This window comes from Babylonia areolata, chromosome 8 (assembly GCF_041734735.1).
Source record: "Babylonia areolata isolate BAREFJ2019XMU chromosome 8, ASM4173473v1, whole genome shotgun sequence".
In the NCBI taxonomy this organism is placed as follows: Eukaryota; Metazoa; Mollusca; class Gastropoda; order Neogastropoda; family Buccinidae; genus Babylonia; species Babylonia areolata.
Window position 1 is genome coordinate 42,399,438 of NC_134883.1, and position 18,986 is coordinate 42,418,423.

Consider the following 18,986-nt stretch of genomic DNA (forward strand, 5'->3'; position numbering starts at 1 on the left):
CAGAAGAAACCCCCTCTGATAGGTACAAAAATGCATGCACTCAAGGCCTGACTAAGCGTGTTGGGTTCTGCTGCTGGTCAGGCATCTGCCAGAGATGTGGTGTAGCATACTGTCCAAATGCAGTGACGCCTTCTTGACAATCTCAAACTGAAACTGTCGCTCATTACTGAACAAAGGGGGTATAAAAATTAAAATATCTCTGCTTGTTCTCCAAATCTATGTTGCTGAGTTTGTATGCTGGACGTAGAAAAATTTGCAAGCTATCACTCTTTCAAAGTGTCAACTCTTCAAGTAACAAGAGAGGCAAGGCCTTCAAGACTCACTTGTGATAAATTAAGTCCCCTAGCATTAATTACAGAGTAATTTCCCTTTTTTACTATCTGCACCAAACGTTTGCAAAATAAATAAAAATTCCATGCTTAGCAAAAGAAGTTCCTGTTTGAACAAAAAATGATAATAATGACTGCTCTTGTTGTTGTGTCAGAATAAGAGGTCAAAGTGCCAAGTTTAGAGAATACAAAAAATATAAATATAACAGTAATGCAGTTTGCATATAATTAGGCTTCTTTTAATTTTTTTGTGCCCATCCCAGAGGTGCAATATTGTTTTGAACAAGATGACTAGAAAGAACTGAATTTTTCCTATTTTCATGCCAAATTTGGTGTCAACTGAAAAAGTATTTGCAGAGAAAATGTCAAAGTTTACCACGGACACACACACAGACAACCGAACACCGGGTTAAAACATAGACTCACTTTGTTTACACAAGTGAGTCAAAAATGAAAGAGGCAACCCATTCACTGTGTTTTCAAATTCTATCAAAAATGGATCTTTTGCCTGGAATATGTGAAAAAATGAAACAGCTTGGAATCCAAGATAAGTCAATAACATTTAGCTTTTTTTTTTTTTTTTAACCAATGTAGCAACGCATATTGAAATAAATAAAAATCTATGCACTCCCCTCAAATACATACAGAGGTTATGATTTTAACAACAATACAGTGAGTATGATGATGTAAAAGTCATTTCAAAAGTGCTCACTGTTTGATTCTTTGGAGAAGTTGCAGAATTGCCTGACCTGAAGAGTCCTTAATCTCCTGTAGTAACAAGATGTCATACCGTGCTGCTATCTGCACACACACACACACACACACACACACACACAATCAATAGCGTCTACTGGAACTGGTGGAAGTCACAGCATCAGCCATCTTTAACTTCAGACTGACAGGTCATGTACCACTCAGTAAGCTGTCTGTATCAGCAAAGTGTATTGCAGTAGAAGTTTACAGTCTGAGTCACGTTTCATTTATGGGCAAATTACTGACTTGTGAAAAAATATTGCTGTGCTTTTTCAATTTCTCAGGAAAAAAAACAAACCCAACTATTTTAATTTTAAGTGATACCTTCCCCCCCCCCCCCCCCCACTTCCCTGCTACCAGCCTCATCACACCAATCACCTCTTGCCTCATCACACCAATCACCTCTTTTGAAGATATCAATAAGAAATGCTAATACTTTTTTCATTAACATTTTACAGGTGTGTTCAAAATCTATTGTTTGCACCCTACTATACTTATTTAAACCATACAAAGATAAATGTCCTGGATGAACTACATAGTATCAAGCAATATGTATGTTTGGGGTGTGTGTGTGTGTGTGTGTGTGTGTGTGTGTGCGTGCGCGCGCGCAAATTGTCACAACCGATTTCTCTGAGCAAAATTCAGGCTGCTCTTCATGGTAAGAGCACATTGTTACAGTACAGCACCACTCCTTTCTTTTCTTTTTAATGTATGCAACTGCAAGCATGTACACACACACATATATATATTTTGTAATTCCTTCATTTAGAATAGAAAAATTATACTATATTGGTAGACAATATTCCATTTTCACAGCTGAACTTATAGCCATACTTATGGCCTTAAATTATATTTCAGGCATTCCGAAAACTGTCAGTGAAACTCTATTATGTGTAGACTCGAAGTCAGTATTACAAGCTATAGAATCTCCAAATTCAAAGAAGCGAATTGAGATAACAATGGAAATAAAATGTATTATTCACCAACTGACAAAACAGGGCATTAAAATAACTTTCTGTTGGGTACCTTCGCACTGTGGAATATCTTCAAATGAGTGGGTAGACCAAGCAGCTAGAAGAGCAGCACGTAATTTCAAAGGCGCAATACAACTTGACATCCAGTTAGATCTACATGAATACATTAGTTGTATAGAAAATGTATCTAGAAATCGATTTAAGAAATTAATTATAGATTCAAATAATCAACATTACCAATGTTGTGTAAACACAAAGAATGCAGCTAATCCCAAACATTTTCTAAATTTGATACCAGCAGCACATTCAAGACAAATTACAAGCCTAATGTATAGAATTCGTTTAAATGCCTTTCGTACAAAATTTTCTAAAAATATAAAATGTATATGCGGTAAGCAAATGACTAAGTCATCTACTCATTCATTGTCCGAGCATATGACATTTAATTCCTAAAGATATAGTTGATGACTTTACTTCCGATATTTCATTAGCCACTGAAAAGATTTTGAATGATTATTCATTGCTTAGAATGTTTTCGGAAATTTTAAACTCCAGTCCAGTTGGTATCCTCCTTTGATGTGTTATAATTAATGTTGTTATCTATATTTACATTGTTGTAGGTTAATACTTGTTGATATGCATATACATACTCTCCTTCCCATGACACCTCATTCAATACACACCACAATCTCTTTAGACCTTTTTCTTATAATATATTTTTCCTCTGATACATAACATGAATACTTTTTACACTAATATTCACATGCATTCCCTTTCCTTTATCCACTTCCTTACTCCTTTCCGTCTAAAAACACTTATAGTGAATAGACGTTAAACTGAAGATAAATATATATATATATAACACTCACTTTTGCCAGGACATCCATCACGTGGGGTTTCCCTGCCTTGGTGACCCCAAATACCTTTGCATTGAAGGCTCCCACACGTAGACCCTGGGCAATGGTCGTCAGAGTGCCCAGAATGCAGACCACTCCAAGGACTGTGGTACAGGTTACGCCCATGGTGATGGCTACCACCTGCGTAATGCGTCAATGTTTTGTCATGTAGGACATGAAGACAAGAGGCTGTGTACGTTTATTTAGCACAATAATCTCACAGTATCTGATACATGTAGCCCAGTTATCAATAATTATCCACACAAAATTGGAATTCATGTTTTGTGACCAGAAGTACTGATTCAGTAAATCAATATCTCTAGTCCGCCTGGTTCTAAGGATACTGAAGGGTTGTAAAATACAAAGTGCATATTTGCTTGACACTGATCATTATATATCACACACACAGATGCACTATCATGAACCAGTGTAGAACTGTGCCTACAAAATGTGGAAAAAAAAAAAAAGCTGCTGAAACTAGCACTAGCAATCTTGGCACCTGTATTTTTTAATATAGATAAGATACATAGGGAGGGAGAAAGCAAGAGACAGAGAGAGAGAAACTTAAAAATACAAAAAAAAAAAAAAAAAAAAAAAAAAAAAAAAAAAAAATTTCAAAGGTTCAGTAGAGGCCTGGAAGGTATAGATCAGGAACTGAAGAAGACGCATTTATGAGCTGTAACTACTTGTACCTCTTATGTTCTTATTCTCATTGCTTAAGTTGAAAACAGTTTCTTTTGGTCTTGACATCTGAACCATGTCAAAGAAAACATTGTATGATATAGTATTCTTAGCTTTCTCCTGCGAATCTAATTTGTACCAAATGCCCGTTTCCACACGGCCTGGACAAAACTGCATGGTTACCAGTCACTTATCTCCGCCTTCTTCCTTCTTGCACAAACACAAGTATTTCACGAATTCTAGCTAGTGTCTATGGTTCGTGGGTTCTTTACTCCCACGTTCACTCGTATGCTTGTACACGAGTGGGCTTATACGCGTATCACCGTTTTTACACCGCCATGTAGGCAACCATACTCCATTTTCGGGGGTATCTCCACTGACTACGGCAGGTAAATCAAAGGAGGAAAAGAAGTTACCAAGACCGGTATTCGCGTACGTGTTTCTGGGGTACACTGGTCACACTCAACGAGTACATTCACATGAAAACACTAGAGGCAAGAGTTCCACACTTGAACGAATCGTAACACTGCACACTTCACAACTGCTCGTCCAAAGCGAAGCTTGTGTCGGACTTGTAAAACATTTACTTAAACCATTCCGCTCACTTGGGGGTGCTGCTGGTTTCATGCTTCCTTATTCCAAGTGTTTCCGGAACTTGCTTGGCAGCAGACGTAAACTTCCGCCTTCGAGTGAGACAGTGAACTTGTTGCTTTTCAGAAACACGGGGATGCATATTTTTGTAACACGTCAGTTATGTTTACCAAAGGGAAGTAATTCCTAACATCCGCCAACACTAGTTTCACTTTCAGTTTTAAACGGATACACGTAACTCATCTCAGTTCAGTTCAGTTACTCAAGAAGGCGTCACAGCGTTCGGACAATTCATACACGCTACACCATATACGCTAAGCACTGATCTAATAATAGGAACACTCGCACTCCCCTCGCCGAGGAATGTGCTTTACAAGTTAGTTCAAGTTGTTTATTCCCATTAACTCTTTTGAGTCATAGAGAAAAAAGGAAACATGACAATAACAGGATGACGGCCACAGAGGAAGAACAAAGATAATTTAAACAGGAGAAACAAAAGGGGTGTGGGTGGGGGGGGGGGGAATACAAATGGGGGAAAAATAAAATGAAATAAAAGGCCAAATGTAATCATCAGTCTGGTACAATGCAATAGGAATAAACAAATGCACACTTCACAACTTAAATTTACAATATGGCTCTGTATCTGACTAGTTGAGCCCGAACTGGGAACTGGGGTTAGCAATAACAATGACATGGTGTACCAAAATAAAATACACAATAATTTGCATGCTATTTTAGCACCCATTTGCCAGTAACACTGGGGTTGGTTTGATATATACAGGAGAGAAAAAGACATTTAAAATATATATATCATGCATTTACAAATGGATATGTACGGGATGCAGTGTCAAGATTAACACAAGTTATTGTTCTGATTCCTATTCAACAAGTACAAAACGCTCTGAGTGTAAAGGGAGGTCAGTCAAATGTGGTTAAACCCACTATGGTACATAGTATTACTTCCCTTACACCGTGGCCGTCATCGAATGGTGACCGTACAAGTGCCCCTGGGGGCCTTGCCATCGTAGTTGCTATTCAAATGTGTTGCGCGTGTGTGTATCATCGTGAAGAAAATATAACCAATACAATTCGAAAATCGACTTTTCCGATTGCATGTTTTCAGTCAAGCTAAGTGAGATTCACACAAATGTCATGGATATTTCACTCAAGTTAATGACAATTGATTCATTGAATAATTATGACAACTGACCAGTTATTTTACATATATTAAAAAAGAAAATAAAAAAAAAGACAAAAAAAGACAAAAAAAAGACAAAAGACAAAGGTTTGGACAGGCACGAACACACGGGCACGTGTGCATTAATACAACCTCAACAGAGGTTGTCACTGTGAGCGCCGTGATTCAAGAATTTGGGTAAGAAAAATATTTTACTTCCCCATAACAATTTCTACTAATTATTGAGTATCAAATTGACCCGCGGACACGAGAAGATACTGTAAGAACACACACATACACACACATATATATATATATACATACTGATAAGCAACTTTCGTTCAGTCATTTCTTGATCAGACCCACTGCAAGTGAGACAAACAACAGTAAGAGTGGGAGGGGAGGGTGGCGGGGACCCAAGTTTCTTACGACGTTACCAAAGCATACATCTTTTTCTTTCTTTCTTTTAAATTTAGATGAAATGATGACTGGTATTTCAATTCAACCATTTACCAGTATATGCTGGCAGAACTTTGTGCTTTTCTTGGCATCGAGGCAAGGACGAGGCAAGGAGGCAGATACAATGATGTTAAAACACCGATGGTGATTTAACTTTGTTCAGTCGACAGAATTAGGCGTGTCGGAAAAAAAAAGAGAAAAAAAAGAGAGGAAAATACACACAGACATGGATATTCCGAGCGTGGGAGGAAGTGTGAGTGGGAGGTAGTGAGCGGGTGGGTGCGGCAGTGGGTGGATGGGAGTGGGGTGGAAACTGTCACTGTTAATCAGCCTCCACTGGCATTATCGGACCAGGTCAACATCAAACGACGTTACTGTGCCGGCCAGGCCTGCAATGACTTGGCCCGGACCCCAAGTTTAACTCGCTCAGTACGGCCAGTCCTCTCTTCTCCTCTACACAGACCCCTCGGATGTCGTGTGGGTGTCTGAATGACCCAACCTTCAGCTTCCGTTGTCAGAACTGTGGTATTCTTTGTCAACATTCAACTCTTCAGTATAAGAGCCTTCCGCTTGCAATATTTTGATGATGGTAGTTGGGGTGAAACGCTGTTAACGTCGTCTCTTTCGTCGTTCGTATGGAGAGAGTTAAAATGCCGCACTCTCCGTGTCATTGTGCTCAGTCTCCGTGATGCCTTGGAACTTTCTGAGAAACTGACGCATACAGTTAGGGGAAAGGCGTCTGGACTTCTGTTCATATAAAAGGGTACACTGAATGGTTGATGGTGAGTCAAGTACTGTGAAGGATTTCTATTTCCTGTACTGACACCTGGAGTAGATCAGTTTCTGGATAGTGTTCTATATAAGTATCCATTATTATTATCATTATGAATGTCTATACACACACACACACACACGCATATATATATATATATATATATATATATATATAATTGTATATTGGACCATGGTCAAGCTTAGTATTGCCGGGTTCATAAATCAAGGTTTTCTATATTTGATCCTTGTATCGATATAATATAACCACAATATTTCAGTCAGTTTTAATGGTAGACCTTGCTTACCTGGAGGCGGCAATAAAAGTCTAGCAGATGAGCTGTGACGTGTATCAAGTGAACAGATATTGAAAAAAATCCAACTCATACCTGACATATCAAGAGTTTATATTTGTTCTGAGATTACTTGATGATTATTGATTTCGCTACCTCATGTCCTCCAATATTCAGCCTCCGCCACCAATCGATTCAGATTTTTCTCTCAAAGGTAAAGATGGTGATATGGATACTTAAAATAGCACCTATGCTCGGTTAGAGATCCGGCAAGCTGTGGGCGCTTTACAAACTCTGCACTGCGGGCTGCAGTACCGGGAACAGCCGACTGGAAGCTGCATTTGGGCGCTTTATTATTCGTTTCCTGTGTAATTCATTTAGGCTTTCTCTTTCTCTCTCTCTCCCCCCCCCTCTCTCTCACACACACACACTCTCTTTCAGTCTCTCTCTCTCTCTCTCTCATGGAAATCCTTTTACCTGTGTGATCCAGCTTCTTTTCGTTTTTCTGCCCCGTTGTTTTAAAACAATTTTTTAAATCACGTAATGTAAGCAAAGTATTTTGTTTTTTGAAAAAAAAGAGTAGTTTTTTTTTTTACACCTTTATTTTCTACACTTTTTTCTTCTATTCCCAACCGTTTAAAAAAAAATCTGCATTCCTATCTCTTACCTTTTCTTCATTTATCACCTCTATTACTTTCTTTAAAAAAAAAAACAACAGCAAAAAAACAAAAACAAAACAAAACAAAAAATAAACCACTATCGGCAACCAAACACGAATTTCTACAATAGTTCATTACGTCTCTATTTCTCAGAAAGAGAGAGAGAGAAAGAGAAAGAGAGAGAGAGAGAGAGAGAGAGAGAGAGAGAGAGAGTGTGTGTGTGTGCGCGCGCGCGCGCTGACATTTCCCACAAACTGCACCATCAGTCCAAGACACGCGATGAACGGAAATGCCTATTGATGTCACAATGGCAGAAGCTCGCGTTGTGACGTCACAGCTGGCTCAGCCAATCACGGCAGGCGACTATTTGACGTCAGAGGCTGAACTGGGAGGGCTTCTGTTGAAGTCCGCTCAATAGGTCCGGGTATAAATAGAGACATTTAACAATGAATTGGCTCTAAGTCTCTTAACGGCCCACCTAAATGCTTTTATTGTGTTTGTTTCGTCACAGGAATCGATGTCTTTACTCGATCCAAAATCCGATTTCAGTTCTTTTTGTAATTTTTTTTTTATCTCCACTTTGTACCGTCTAAGACTGAGGTCTGAATGTAAAATAAATTAATAAATAAATGAATAAATAACACAAAAACTGATAAATGAATTTCTTCCCTCGGGGTTTCTCTTTGGTGGGTGCAAGTTTTTTAATTTTATTTTCAGTCAACACACATGTGGAAGAAGAGCCCCCCCCACCCTCACCCCTCCGCCCACCTACTCATCCCCCTTCTCCCCGTGCGCGCGCGCGTTGCGTTGTGTTGCATGTGTGTGAGAGGGAGACAGAGAGAATAAGGCAAGAGAGAGAGAGAGAGAGAGAGAGAGAGAGAGAGAGAGAGAGAATGTGTGTGTCACGTGAAAGAGAAATAGGGAGTCGGGTGGGGAGGGAGACTGAAGCTGAGACAGAAATTCACGGACAGAAAAAGAACAGTGAGTTAAAAAAAATGACACCAAGACCGAAAGATGGAAGAGGAAGAGGAGGAGGAGGAGGAGGAGGAGGAGGAGGAGGAGGAACAGGTGAGAGAGAGACAATGGGAGGAAAAGAGAGAGAGAGAGAGGGAGAGAGAGGGAGAGAGAGAGAGGGAGAGAGAGAGAGCGCACCGTGACATCCTGATCGAGTCTTCTAATTCCGAGTTGTTTTCTTAACGTTTTCTCTTCGAATGAGGAGGAAACAAAGGGCAGCACAACTGGAGTAAAAGTAAACACGCAGACCCCCACGCCCTCACACCCCCCCTACACACACAACCAGCCCCCATAAAACTGATCACACATCCATGCCTCTCAACACACTCCGGGCAACCACTGTCCCACCCTCGTAGTGACGTCACCATCACCGCCAAGCCCAGCCCAGCCCTCTGAGAACACGTCAAAAGACGTCACACATCCGCTCAGAGGGCATAAAAAACAAACAAACAAAAAACCCCAACTATCAGCAGCAACGAAGATAATGCACGTTGTTGCATAACAATCACGGGTTATTGCAAACAGACATGGGAGAAATGGAGATAGGAGCTGGAAAAGAAGTAAAAGAAAAAAACAAAAAAACCTAAAACAAAAAAAAACACACGAGGAGGCGGCGTAACCGGTGCCGTATGTGGCACCGTCGCCCTGTGTAATAATGTCGCCAGGTCCATAATTACAGACCACATCTGGAACAACCTTCCTCATCATATCCGTGCATCTGATTGTGTTTTTTTTTTTTTCTTGTTTTTTCGCTCATCACTAAAGACTCATCTTTTAAAAACCTATCTATAAGCACTCTCAGCTTCTTTGTTCTCCAGCACCACCCATGTCAGCTCACTTCGGATGTATGTGGAGTGGGAAAGGGAGTGTGTGTGTGTGTGTGTGTGTGTGTGTGTGTATGTTGAGGGGGGGGGGGGGGGGGGGGGTTAAAGGGAGGAAGGGTTTTTGAGAAAGAGTGGTCATGAATGTTTTATGTAACTTGTAACATTTTTTCTTCATGTAAAGCGCCCCGAGCTCTTTCAGAGAAAGGGCGCTATATAAATGTAAAATATTATTATCATCATTATCTGTTGCAATGAAACAAGGTCACTGTAGGAATACGTGCATGACTTTCGGTCGCGCCAAGGAAGAGCAAAAAAAACAACAAAAAAACAACAACTCAAGAGACTTTCAAACTGAGGAGAGACTTTGAAAGACAATATTTTCTGGGCCAAAGAATATCCTTGCTGTCTTTGGAACCATCAGGAAACAAGTGGGGTGAAAATATAAAGTCGGGGACTGTAGAGAAAAATAATTCAGTGATGCTCAACTCAACAGCAGAAACGTTTTGAAGACTGTATTGCAAAGTGGAAGTTACATGTTTGTCACAGATTGGCAATACAAGCCCTAAAAATCTATCAGCTCAGGGCTTTAGCTGTTAAGTCAATGCTGAAGTCAAAACTGTTCCCTGCTCGTACGAAAAGTGTTCGCTTCATATCAGGCTTACACCATCCGCATGCGTTCCAGAAGAAATGTCAATGTGAGGTTGCCATGAAGCCACCTTCCGAAGGAACCCCGCCCAGTTGCCTGCCAGTATTTCATGACTGCAGAGCCAACCGGCAAAAGACACCACCCTCCAGCTGCTGAGCACACCCCACAGACCAAATCATCGCTGCCCGCAGATAGATGAAGACAGTGCCACTCCAGACACAGCCATACGGTCTTATGTGCCCTCAAGAGAGAATCCCAAGTTGTAGTCTTTCCCACTGTCAACAGGACTTTCCCAGTGGTCAGTGGGTCTTTCCTCACCGTCACTGGACCTTTCTCCAGGGTCAGCCTAGTCCAGGCAAAGAAGATGCTGGGGAGGACCCAGAGAAGCACTATCTCCACCCGCCCTTGGAACAATCCTGCACCACCCTTTGAGGCCTGCGACGAACTTTCACCGAAGCAACCAGCGCTTCACCGACACCGGAACGCCCGCGCCCGCTTCCGTAGCGAGGACAGGAAAAGTCAATGTTTACAGGTAATTTACAGGTAAACTCGGGTAGCGGGGTAGCCAGGGGAAAGGTGGGGGTGGGGCCGTGTGTGTGTGTGTCAATCAATGGAATCCCGAGGATAGGAAACCTTCAACTTTACGACTGAGCCACCCGACTCATTCAAAATGAAAGAAATAAAGAGGACAGAAAAAGAAAGAAAGAAAAGAACAGTTCCAGCTTCCTACGCACGCCGAAGCCAAGTGTTTGTTGTTTCCATGTCGGCAGGGCGAATCGATTCGAACCCCCGGGCCCGTGGGTGAGTGAGTGAATGCGATCCGTTTCCCGTTTGTTTTGTTGCCTGCCTGGGCTCGGCTGCAGGTGACGTCACAGCGTGGGGATGACATTTCTGCATTTCTTCATCATCAATTGCTGGGGACACACACAACCTCTGCTCATAGAAAGATAACACTACGGAATTTTGAAAATTATGATGAAAAAAACCCAACAACCTACAAACTGTCGCGGAGGTGAGAGAGAGAGAGAGAGAGAGAGAGAGAGAGAGAGAGAGAGAGAGAGAGAGAGAGATACTGACAGACAGACAGAGGGGTGGGTGGGTGGGGAGATGACATTTCATCATCATCAACTGTTGGGTACACACATCCTCTCCTCAGACAGATAAAACAAGGGAATTTGAAAATTAAATGAAAAAAACAAAAACAAAAAAACAACAACAACAAAACAAAAAAACCCCACCAACCCCCCCCCCCCCCCCGCAACCCATGAGCTATCGCGGAGGTGTTTATAGTATTGGATGGAGAGAGAGAGAGAGAGAGAGAGAGAGGGGGGGGGGGTTGACATTTCGGCATCAATTGTTGGGTACACACATCCTCTGCTCATAGAGAGATGTGACCAGGGAATTTGAAAATTAAACAGAAAAACAAAAAAAACCAACAACCTATGAGCTATTGCGGAGGTGATTATAGTATTGGATGGAGAGAGAGAGAGAGAGAGAGAGAGAGAGAGAGAGAGAGAGAGAGAGAGAGAGAGAGAGAGCACGACAAGGAGCAGGGGGTGGGGGGAGACAAAGAGGAAAGAGAGGAAGAGAGAGAGAGAGGGAGAGAAAAAGGGAAATAGAGAAGAGACAGAGACCAAGAGATACAGAGAGAATGACAGACAGAGCACGGCGACAAGAGAGAGGGGGGGGGGGGGGGGGGAGATAGAGTGTGGTGCAGAAAGAGAAAGAGAGAGAGCGGTGCAGAAAGAGAAAGAGGGAGAGAGAGAGAGACAGACACACACACACACACAGGCATGTCCCATATCAGACCACGCTCAATTGTTTTAGAATTGGGCATGGTTATACATTTCCTACACCATTTTTCTTTTTCGGGTACCTAGTGACCGGGTTGGACAACCCAGGTTATTCACTACGTATCCAGCAATACCGGTATTCCGATGATAATTCAAAATCATTTGCTCCTCCACCTCCTACTCCTCACTCTCATGGACACCTCAAACGACTTTTATATGGAACAGAATTGCTTGACGAGCTGACTACAAATTAACCTCCACACACTTCACTGTTAATTTTTTTTTTGTTTTTTTTTTTTTGCTGCCTCATCATCTGCGCCGTTTCAGTGGCATAACTCCCACGCCGCTCATTTAGATTCCCCCATACACGGCCACACCCGGGTTCGTCCGTCGCAGTTCCAGCGTCGGCAGTCCACATGGAACCATCGATGTTAGGTCGCCTGGAGGCCACACACCAGAGGAGACCCTGCACTGCTGCTGAGTCACTTCGGTGGTGTTCAGTGGTGCCTGTTCTGTTTTAACGTACTTAGGACACCACCTACTAAGCCCCCTACTAACGACAATAATGGCTTAGTCGCGGAGCCAGACTGAGTGAGCGTCTCTCCCAGAGTGGAGGCCGCCACCACGTCCCTCAAACAACAGGCCCCCATGAATCTGCCGACACTGACGACATTGACAGGGCTCACCCCAAGCACGGAAGTGGAGGGGCATCGAAACTGAGGTCACCATGAGAGCAGGGCATGAAAGGTCACAGACTTTGAGACTATTTTGTTTATATTGATGACGATGAAGGAGGAGGATGATGATGATGATGACGATGACGATGTTGCTATGGAGGTCCATTTTGGTTTGGGACTGCGTGACAAGGCTGTACTCTACGCTTCCTGTCATAATAATATCCCGGCGTTAACCAGGCCCGAGAGATACAGACACTTGCAGTGTTGGTCCGGTAATTAGAACAACACACCCAAAGACGCATCGAGAAGTGGATGACACTCGACTGTGTGGTCCCAGTCTCCCCATTTAAGCCCACAGCACACTTAACTCTGGGTAGGAGCCGGCCACGGGCCGAAAAACCCACCTCCGCTGGGATTCGAACCCGCGCCCTCCCAGCCGTCAGTCCGCGACGCTAACCACTTCGCCACGGCGGCTGGTCACTTCACTGTTAATGGCAACCCCCACTCCCCCGCCCCCTCCGACTTTCAATTCAAAATCTCCAACGATGGAAACTGATCTGCAGAAAAGTCAATCATCCTTTCAATATGAATTCTCCAGCTCCGTATTTAAAAGCAGTCAGGTTCTGTTTCTTCCATACTGGATCCACGAACTTTTTAAAACGTCAGTTTTCGGGGCTACGGGAAGATCAAATACGCACGTTTAAAGATCCTGTAATCCATGTCAGCCAACACAGACGATGCAGCAGAAGATTCAGACATTCTTCAACACCTGCCTGAGGCGCATCTACAAGATCCGATGGCAGGAGAAGATCCGAAACGAAGATCTGTGGGAGCGAGCGGGACAGGAGCCAGTGGCCAAGCAGATACTGCGGAGGAAGTGGGGCTGGATCGGACACACCCTCAGGAAGCCAGCGTCCAGCATCACACGCCAAGCCCTGACCTGGAACCCGCAGGGAAAGAGGAAGAGAGGCCGGCCTCGCAACAGCTGGAGGCGAGATACCGAGGCAGAGCTGAAGCAGCAAGGGACCAACTGGACTGGAATGGCCAGAACAGAGTGCGATGGCGAGGGGTCGTCGATGGCCTATGCTCCACCAGGAGCGATGGGCAAAATGAATGAAATGAATCCATGTCAGCGTTTGGTGGGTTATGAAAACAAGATATACCCAGCAAGCAACCCCCCCCCCCCCAAAGCGGAGTATGGCTGACTTCATGGCGAGGTAAAAACGGTTATACACGTAAAATCCCACTCGTGTACATGCGAGTGACAGTGGGAGTTGCATCCCACCAACGAGGGAAGAGTTACGGGTTATAACTGTCGTGAAAAATGTTAAACCATCGAACCGTTCGGTTATATAGCAATTATTTTTCATAGCATCTGTCCAGTGGGCATCTGTCCGTGTATCCTACGAACCAACATGGGACATGCATGGACCCACAAGGTATGTTAAAAGTAGGCCCATAATAATTTGACAGAAAATCCCAGCTAAGGACAGAGATCGAAATGTTTTCCTATTATCTGCGGCTATGACGGGCGCGACAGCTCAGTGGTTAAAGCGTCGGACTGTCACTCTGAGGGTTCCGGGTTCGAACCCCGGTCACGACGCCTGGCGGGTAAAGGGTGGAGACTCTTCCGATCTCCCAGGTCAACAGATGTGCAGACATGCTTGTGCCTGAACCCCCTTCGTGTGTATACGCACGCAAGAGGTCAGAAATGCACGTTAAAAATCCCGTAATCCATGTCGGCGTTCGGTGGGTTACGGAAACAAGAATATAAAAGGCATGCACTCCCCCTCCCCTACCCCGAAAACGGAGTATGACTGCCTACATGGCGATGGTAAAAAAAAACAACAAAAAAAAACAACACCGGTCATACACATAAAAGACCACTCGTACATACGAGTGGTCGTGGAAGTTGCAGCCCGCGAACGAAAAAAAAAAATCATCTACGGCTATATCCAAATTTCTTCCCCTCCACTCCTCTGTGTGACTGGCAGAGTCAACGTCCACGCATTGTGATCACTACCTATTCCGTCCTGAGGAGAAAAAGAAATTAATGTGGATATTGTCTTACCTTCAACTTCCATGCCACAACACAGCAAGGACCGCTAAGAACTTTGGTACATACCCATGAGGACAGTGCCAGAGGCCCGCGGCTGCAGACAAGGGGGATGCTCTTGATCTTGAGCTGGCACCAACATTCTCAGGGTGAGAGAGCTTCAGCGGTAGTAGAAGTGGGCAGTGGTTGTACGAGCTGGGTCCTATTGCTGATCCACCCAATGGCCTCTTCAGCCAGAGCTTCCTTCAACATGAAGTCAACATTGCTACGAGTACTATGTAGTCATATCGAATAGGACATTTATCTCCTACATGAAGTCAACAATGCTATGAGTTGTACGTTGTCGTGTCGAATAGGAAATTCTCACTAAACACGAACAACATTGCTATGAGTAGTATGTCGTCATATGAAATAGGACATTATCTCCTACATGAAATCAACAATGCTATGAGTAGTATGTCGTCATATCGAATAGGGCATTTATCTCCAACATGAAGTCAACATTGCTATTAGTATGTCGTCATATCGAATAGGACATTTATCTCCAACATGAAGTCAACATTGCTATTAGTATGTCGTCATATCGAATAGGACATTTATCTCCTTCATGAAGTCAACATTGATATTAGTATGTCGTCATATCGAATAGGACATTTATCTCCTTCATGAAGTCAACATTGATATTAGTATGTAGTCATATCGAATAGGACATTTATCTCCTACATGAAGTCAACATTGCTATGAGTAGTATGTCGTCATATCGAATAGGACATTTATCTCCACGAAGTCAACACTGATATGAGTAGTATGTCGTCATATCGAATAGGACATTAATATTCTTCAACATTAAGTCAACATTGGTAGGAATAGTATGTCGTCATATCGAATAGGACATTTATCTCCTACATGAAGTCAACAATGCTATGAGTAGTATGTCGTCATATCGAATAGGACATTTATCTCCACGAAGTCAACACTGATATGAGTAGTATGTTGTCATATCAAATAGGGCATTAATATCCTTCAATATGAAGTCAACACTGGTAGGAATAGTATGTCATATCGAATAGGACATTATCTCCTACATGAAGTCAACAATGCTATGAATAGTATGTCGTCATATCGAACGGGACATTAATATCCTTCAATATGAAGTCAACACTGGTAGGAATAGCATGTTGTCATATCGAACAGGACATAATCTAAACTGCAGGACCTGTTTGAACAACAATTTTACAACTTTATCAGGCGACATAAATATGAGAGAGAGATAGGAGGGAGGAGGGAGGTTTGGGAGGGGGAAGAGGAGTGTGTGTGGTGCGGGATGGTGGTGGTGGGAGTGTGAGTGAGTGAGTGTGTGTGTGTGTGTGTGTGTGTGTGTGTGTGTGTGTGTGTGTGTGTGTGTGTGTGTGAGAGAGAGAGAGAGAGAGAGAGAGAGAGAGAGAGAGAGAGAGAGAGAGACACACAGATAAAGAGAGAGAGGAATACAACGTTATTAACCAATTTATAACTTTATCCGTATATGACCTGCTTGCGTGTACACACGAAGGGGGTTAAGGCACAAGCAGGTCTGCACATACGTTGACCTGGGAGATCGGGAAAATCTCCACCCTTTACCCACCAGGCACCGTTACCGAGATTCGAACCCGGGACCCTTAGATTGAAAATCCAACGCTTTCACCACCCGGTGGTTGCGCCCGTCGACGGACATATCAAAAGGCCGCGAAGCTTGTTTTTGCTGTCCTCACAACCTGAACCTGACCTAAAAACAGGAACACACAGGTACCCTCCCGCACTGACTCCCACAGGCACTCCTTCCCTTCAGCTGGCCGCCTGTGGAACCAGATTCCAGACCACATAATCTCAGCCATTTCCCCTCAGTCATTCAAGACCAGGACTGAGGCCTGGCTGCGAGCCTCAGGCTCAGTATAGCTATAGGACAGTTTTTTTTTAATTTAAATTTTTAAAAAAAATATTTGACTGATGTGTGGGGCCCGGGTTCCCCTGGCTGAACTAGGGGGCTTAACGGCCGTACGCAGACATCAGTCATCGAGAGCGCACCCCCCTATTGTAGATTGTTGCCCTGTATAGGGATTACCACAGGATTATTGACAAGGCAAGACAAGACACCAATCGGACCTGTCCTCTTTCAATTTCGGTCCTATTTTAGCATCCTAAATTATTGCAAATATTTTTACCAGCAATTTTTGTGCAAGTGTGAAACGATATTACCATTAGCAGATGTTGGCTAAAGTCCAATTTTAGCATCCTAAATTACTGCACCCTATTTTACTAGGTAATGTTTATGCATGCATGAAACGGTATTACCATTAGTAGATGTTGTAGCCCATTTTCAGTGACTCATTTTGCACGTTATTTTACTCAGTTTCGATGCGGAATTCAGTCACTAAACTGACGTGCCACCATCTTGCTTTTTTTCAGTTTTTCATCCCACAAACAATGGAAATGTAACCAATAGGTGCAATAATTCTAGGAAGCTAAAATAGGACATTATCCAAAATGCATAACAACCCCCACACAGTTTTAACTCACTCAGTACGGCCAGTCCTCTCTTCTCCTCTACACAGACCCCTCGGATGTCCAGTGGGTGTCTGAATGACCCAACCTTTAGCTTCCGTCGTCAGAATTGTGGTATTATTTGTCAACATTCACCTCTTCAGAAAAAATAGCCTTCCGCTTGCAATATTTTGATGATGGTAATTGGGGTGAAACGCTGTTAACGTCGTCTCTTTCGCCGTTCGTATGGAGAGAGAGTTAAAACAACTAAAAACACAAAGTTAATCACCTACCCCAACGTAGCTGCAAGCCCTCTGTTCTAAATCAGCAGTCGTTCTGGAGGTAAAATAATGCATAATGTTGTTTTTTTCACTGGACAAAATTTTTCTTCTGCACAGTTCTCCACAAGGCGAGCAACGCCAAGAAGAGAATCGGGAAGACTGCTATTGCTTGTTCAGCTCAAGTATAACAGAGCAAAAATCACGATTTTCACGTGCTGATTCGTAAAAAAAGAACTCACTCCAGCATTCTTGTCGATCTCCGCCCCTGTGTGAAATCGCGTCCTCCTACAGACACACACACACAGAGTGTGTGCATGAAAAGAAAATACCAAAGTAAGTTTGTCTTCCGTGAAAAACTGTCTTCCATTCAAAGTGAAATAAATGAATGCTAGTATTAGCCAACTCGACCACAAAGGCAACTCTAGAGCTTTTAGAAGGTGGCTTGAAATTCATGATAAATATCTTAATGATGACCATAGAACAAAAACAACTGTCGTTTGTGCTAAACAAACAAACAAACAAACAAAAACAAAACAAAACAAAACAACACAAGTCTGTTGTTTCTTCGAGAGAGGTCATTTCTCAAACAGTCATATCACGATGTTTTGTTTTGCTTTGTTTTGTTTTTCTGATTGTGTCTGGTTCTGGTTTTTTAGGTCTGTATTTTCATTTTCAAATCCAATTTTCACAATACTCCATTAATCTGTCTGATTCTATCTCCCCATTTCTGTCTCTGTCCATCTATCTCTTTCTCTCTCCGACTTTTCTGCACAGTCTGTTCCGATAGTAAACCAGTTCATTTTTGATCAGTGATAGTCAATGCTCCTTATTTGTATTTGTATTTGTATTTCTTTTTATCACAACAGATTTCTCTGTGTGAAATTCGGGCTGCTCTCCCCAGGGAGAGCACGTCGCTACACTACAGCGCCACCCAATTTTTTTGGGGTATTTTTTCCTGCGTGCAGTTTTATTTGTTTTTCCTATCGAAGTGGATTTTTCTACAGAATTTTGCCAGGAACAACCCTTTTCTTGTCGTGGGTTCTTTTACGTGCGCTAAGTGCATGCTGCACACGGGACCTCGGTTTATCGTCTCATCCGAATGACTAGCGTCCAGACCACCACTCAAGGTCTAGTGGAGGGGGAGAAAATTTCGGGGGCTGTGCCGTGATTCGAACCAGCGCGCTCAGATTCTCTCGCTTCCTAGGCGGACGCGTTACCTCTAGGCCACCACTCTTACCTTATATACTCCCAAGGCAAGGCAAGGCTAAGCTGGATGTTTATTTCTTGTCCTGTTCAGAGGCATTTCTCTCACTCTCAGTTGGAATTTTTGACTCACTTGTGTAAACAAAGTGAGTCTATGTTTTAACCCGGTGTTCGGTTGTGTGTGTGTGTGTGTGTGTGTGTGTGTCCGTGGTAAACTTTAACATTGACATTTTCTCTGCAAATACTTTGTCAGTTGACACCAAATTTGGCATAAAAATAGGAAAAATTCAGTTCTTTCCAGTCATCTTGTTTAAAACAATATTGCACCTCTGGGATGGGCACAAAAAATAAATAATGAAGCCTAATTATATGCAAACTGCATTTACTGTTAT

The 18,986-nt window shown here is 42.8% G+C and overlaps 1 protein-coding gene across 4 annotated transcripts in view; it reads right to left on the minus strand.

Annotated features, from left to right (window-relative positions):
• LOC143284830 (deoxyribonuclease-1-like) overlaps positions 1-18,986 on the minus strand; it is a 126,165-nt gene that overhangs the window by 13,611 nt on the left and 93,568 nt on the right. Inside the window, exons 2-4 of one of the 4 annotated variants that reach the window (XM_076591890.1) lie at positions 14,663-14,836; positions 2,926-3,093; positions 1,042-1,130 (exon numbers count right to left, since the gene is read on the minus strand). In XM_076591890.1, coding sequence (XP_076448005.1) covers positions 1,042-1,130; positions 2,926-3,078 — 242 coding nt within the window. In that variant the 5' untranslated portion in view covers positions 3,079-3,093; positions 14,663-14,836. The other 3 variants (XM_076591889.1, XM_076591887.1, XM_076591888.1) reach the window with 3 other exon arrangements.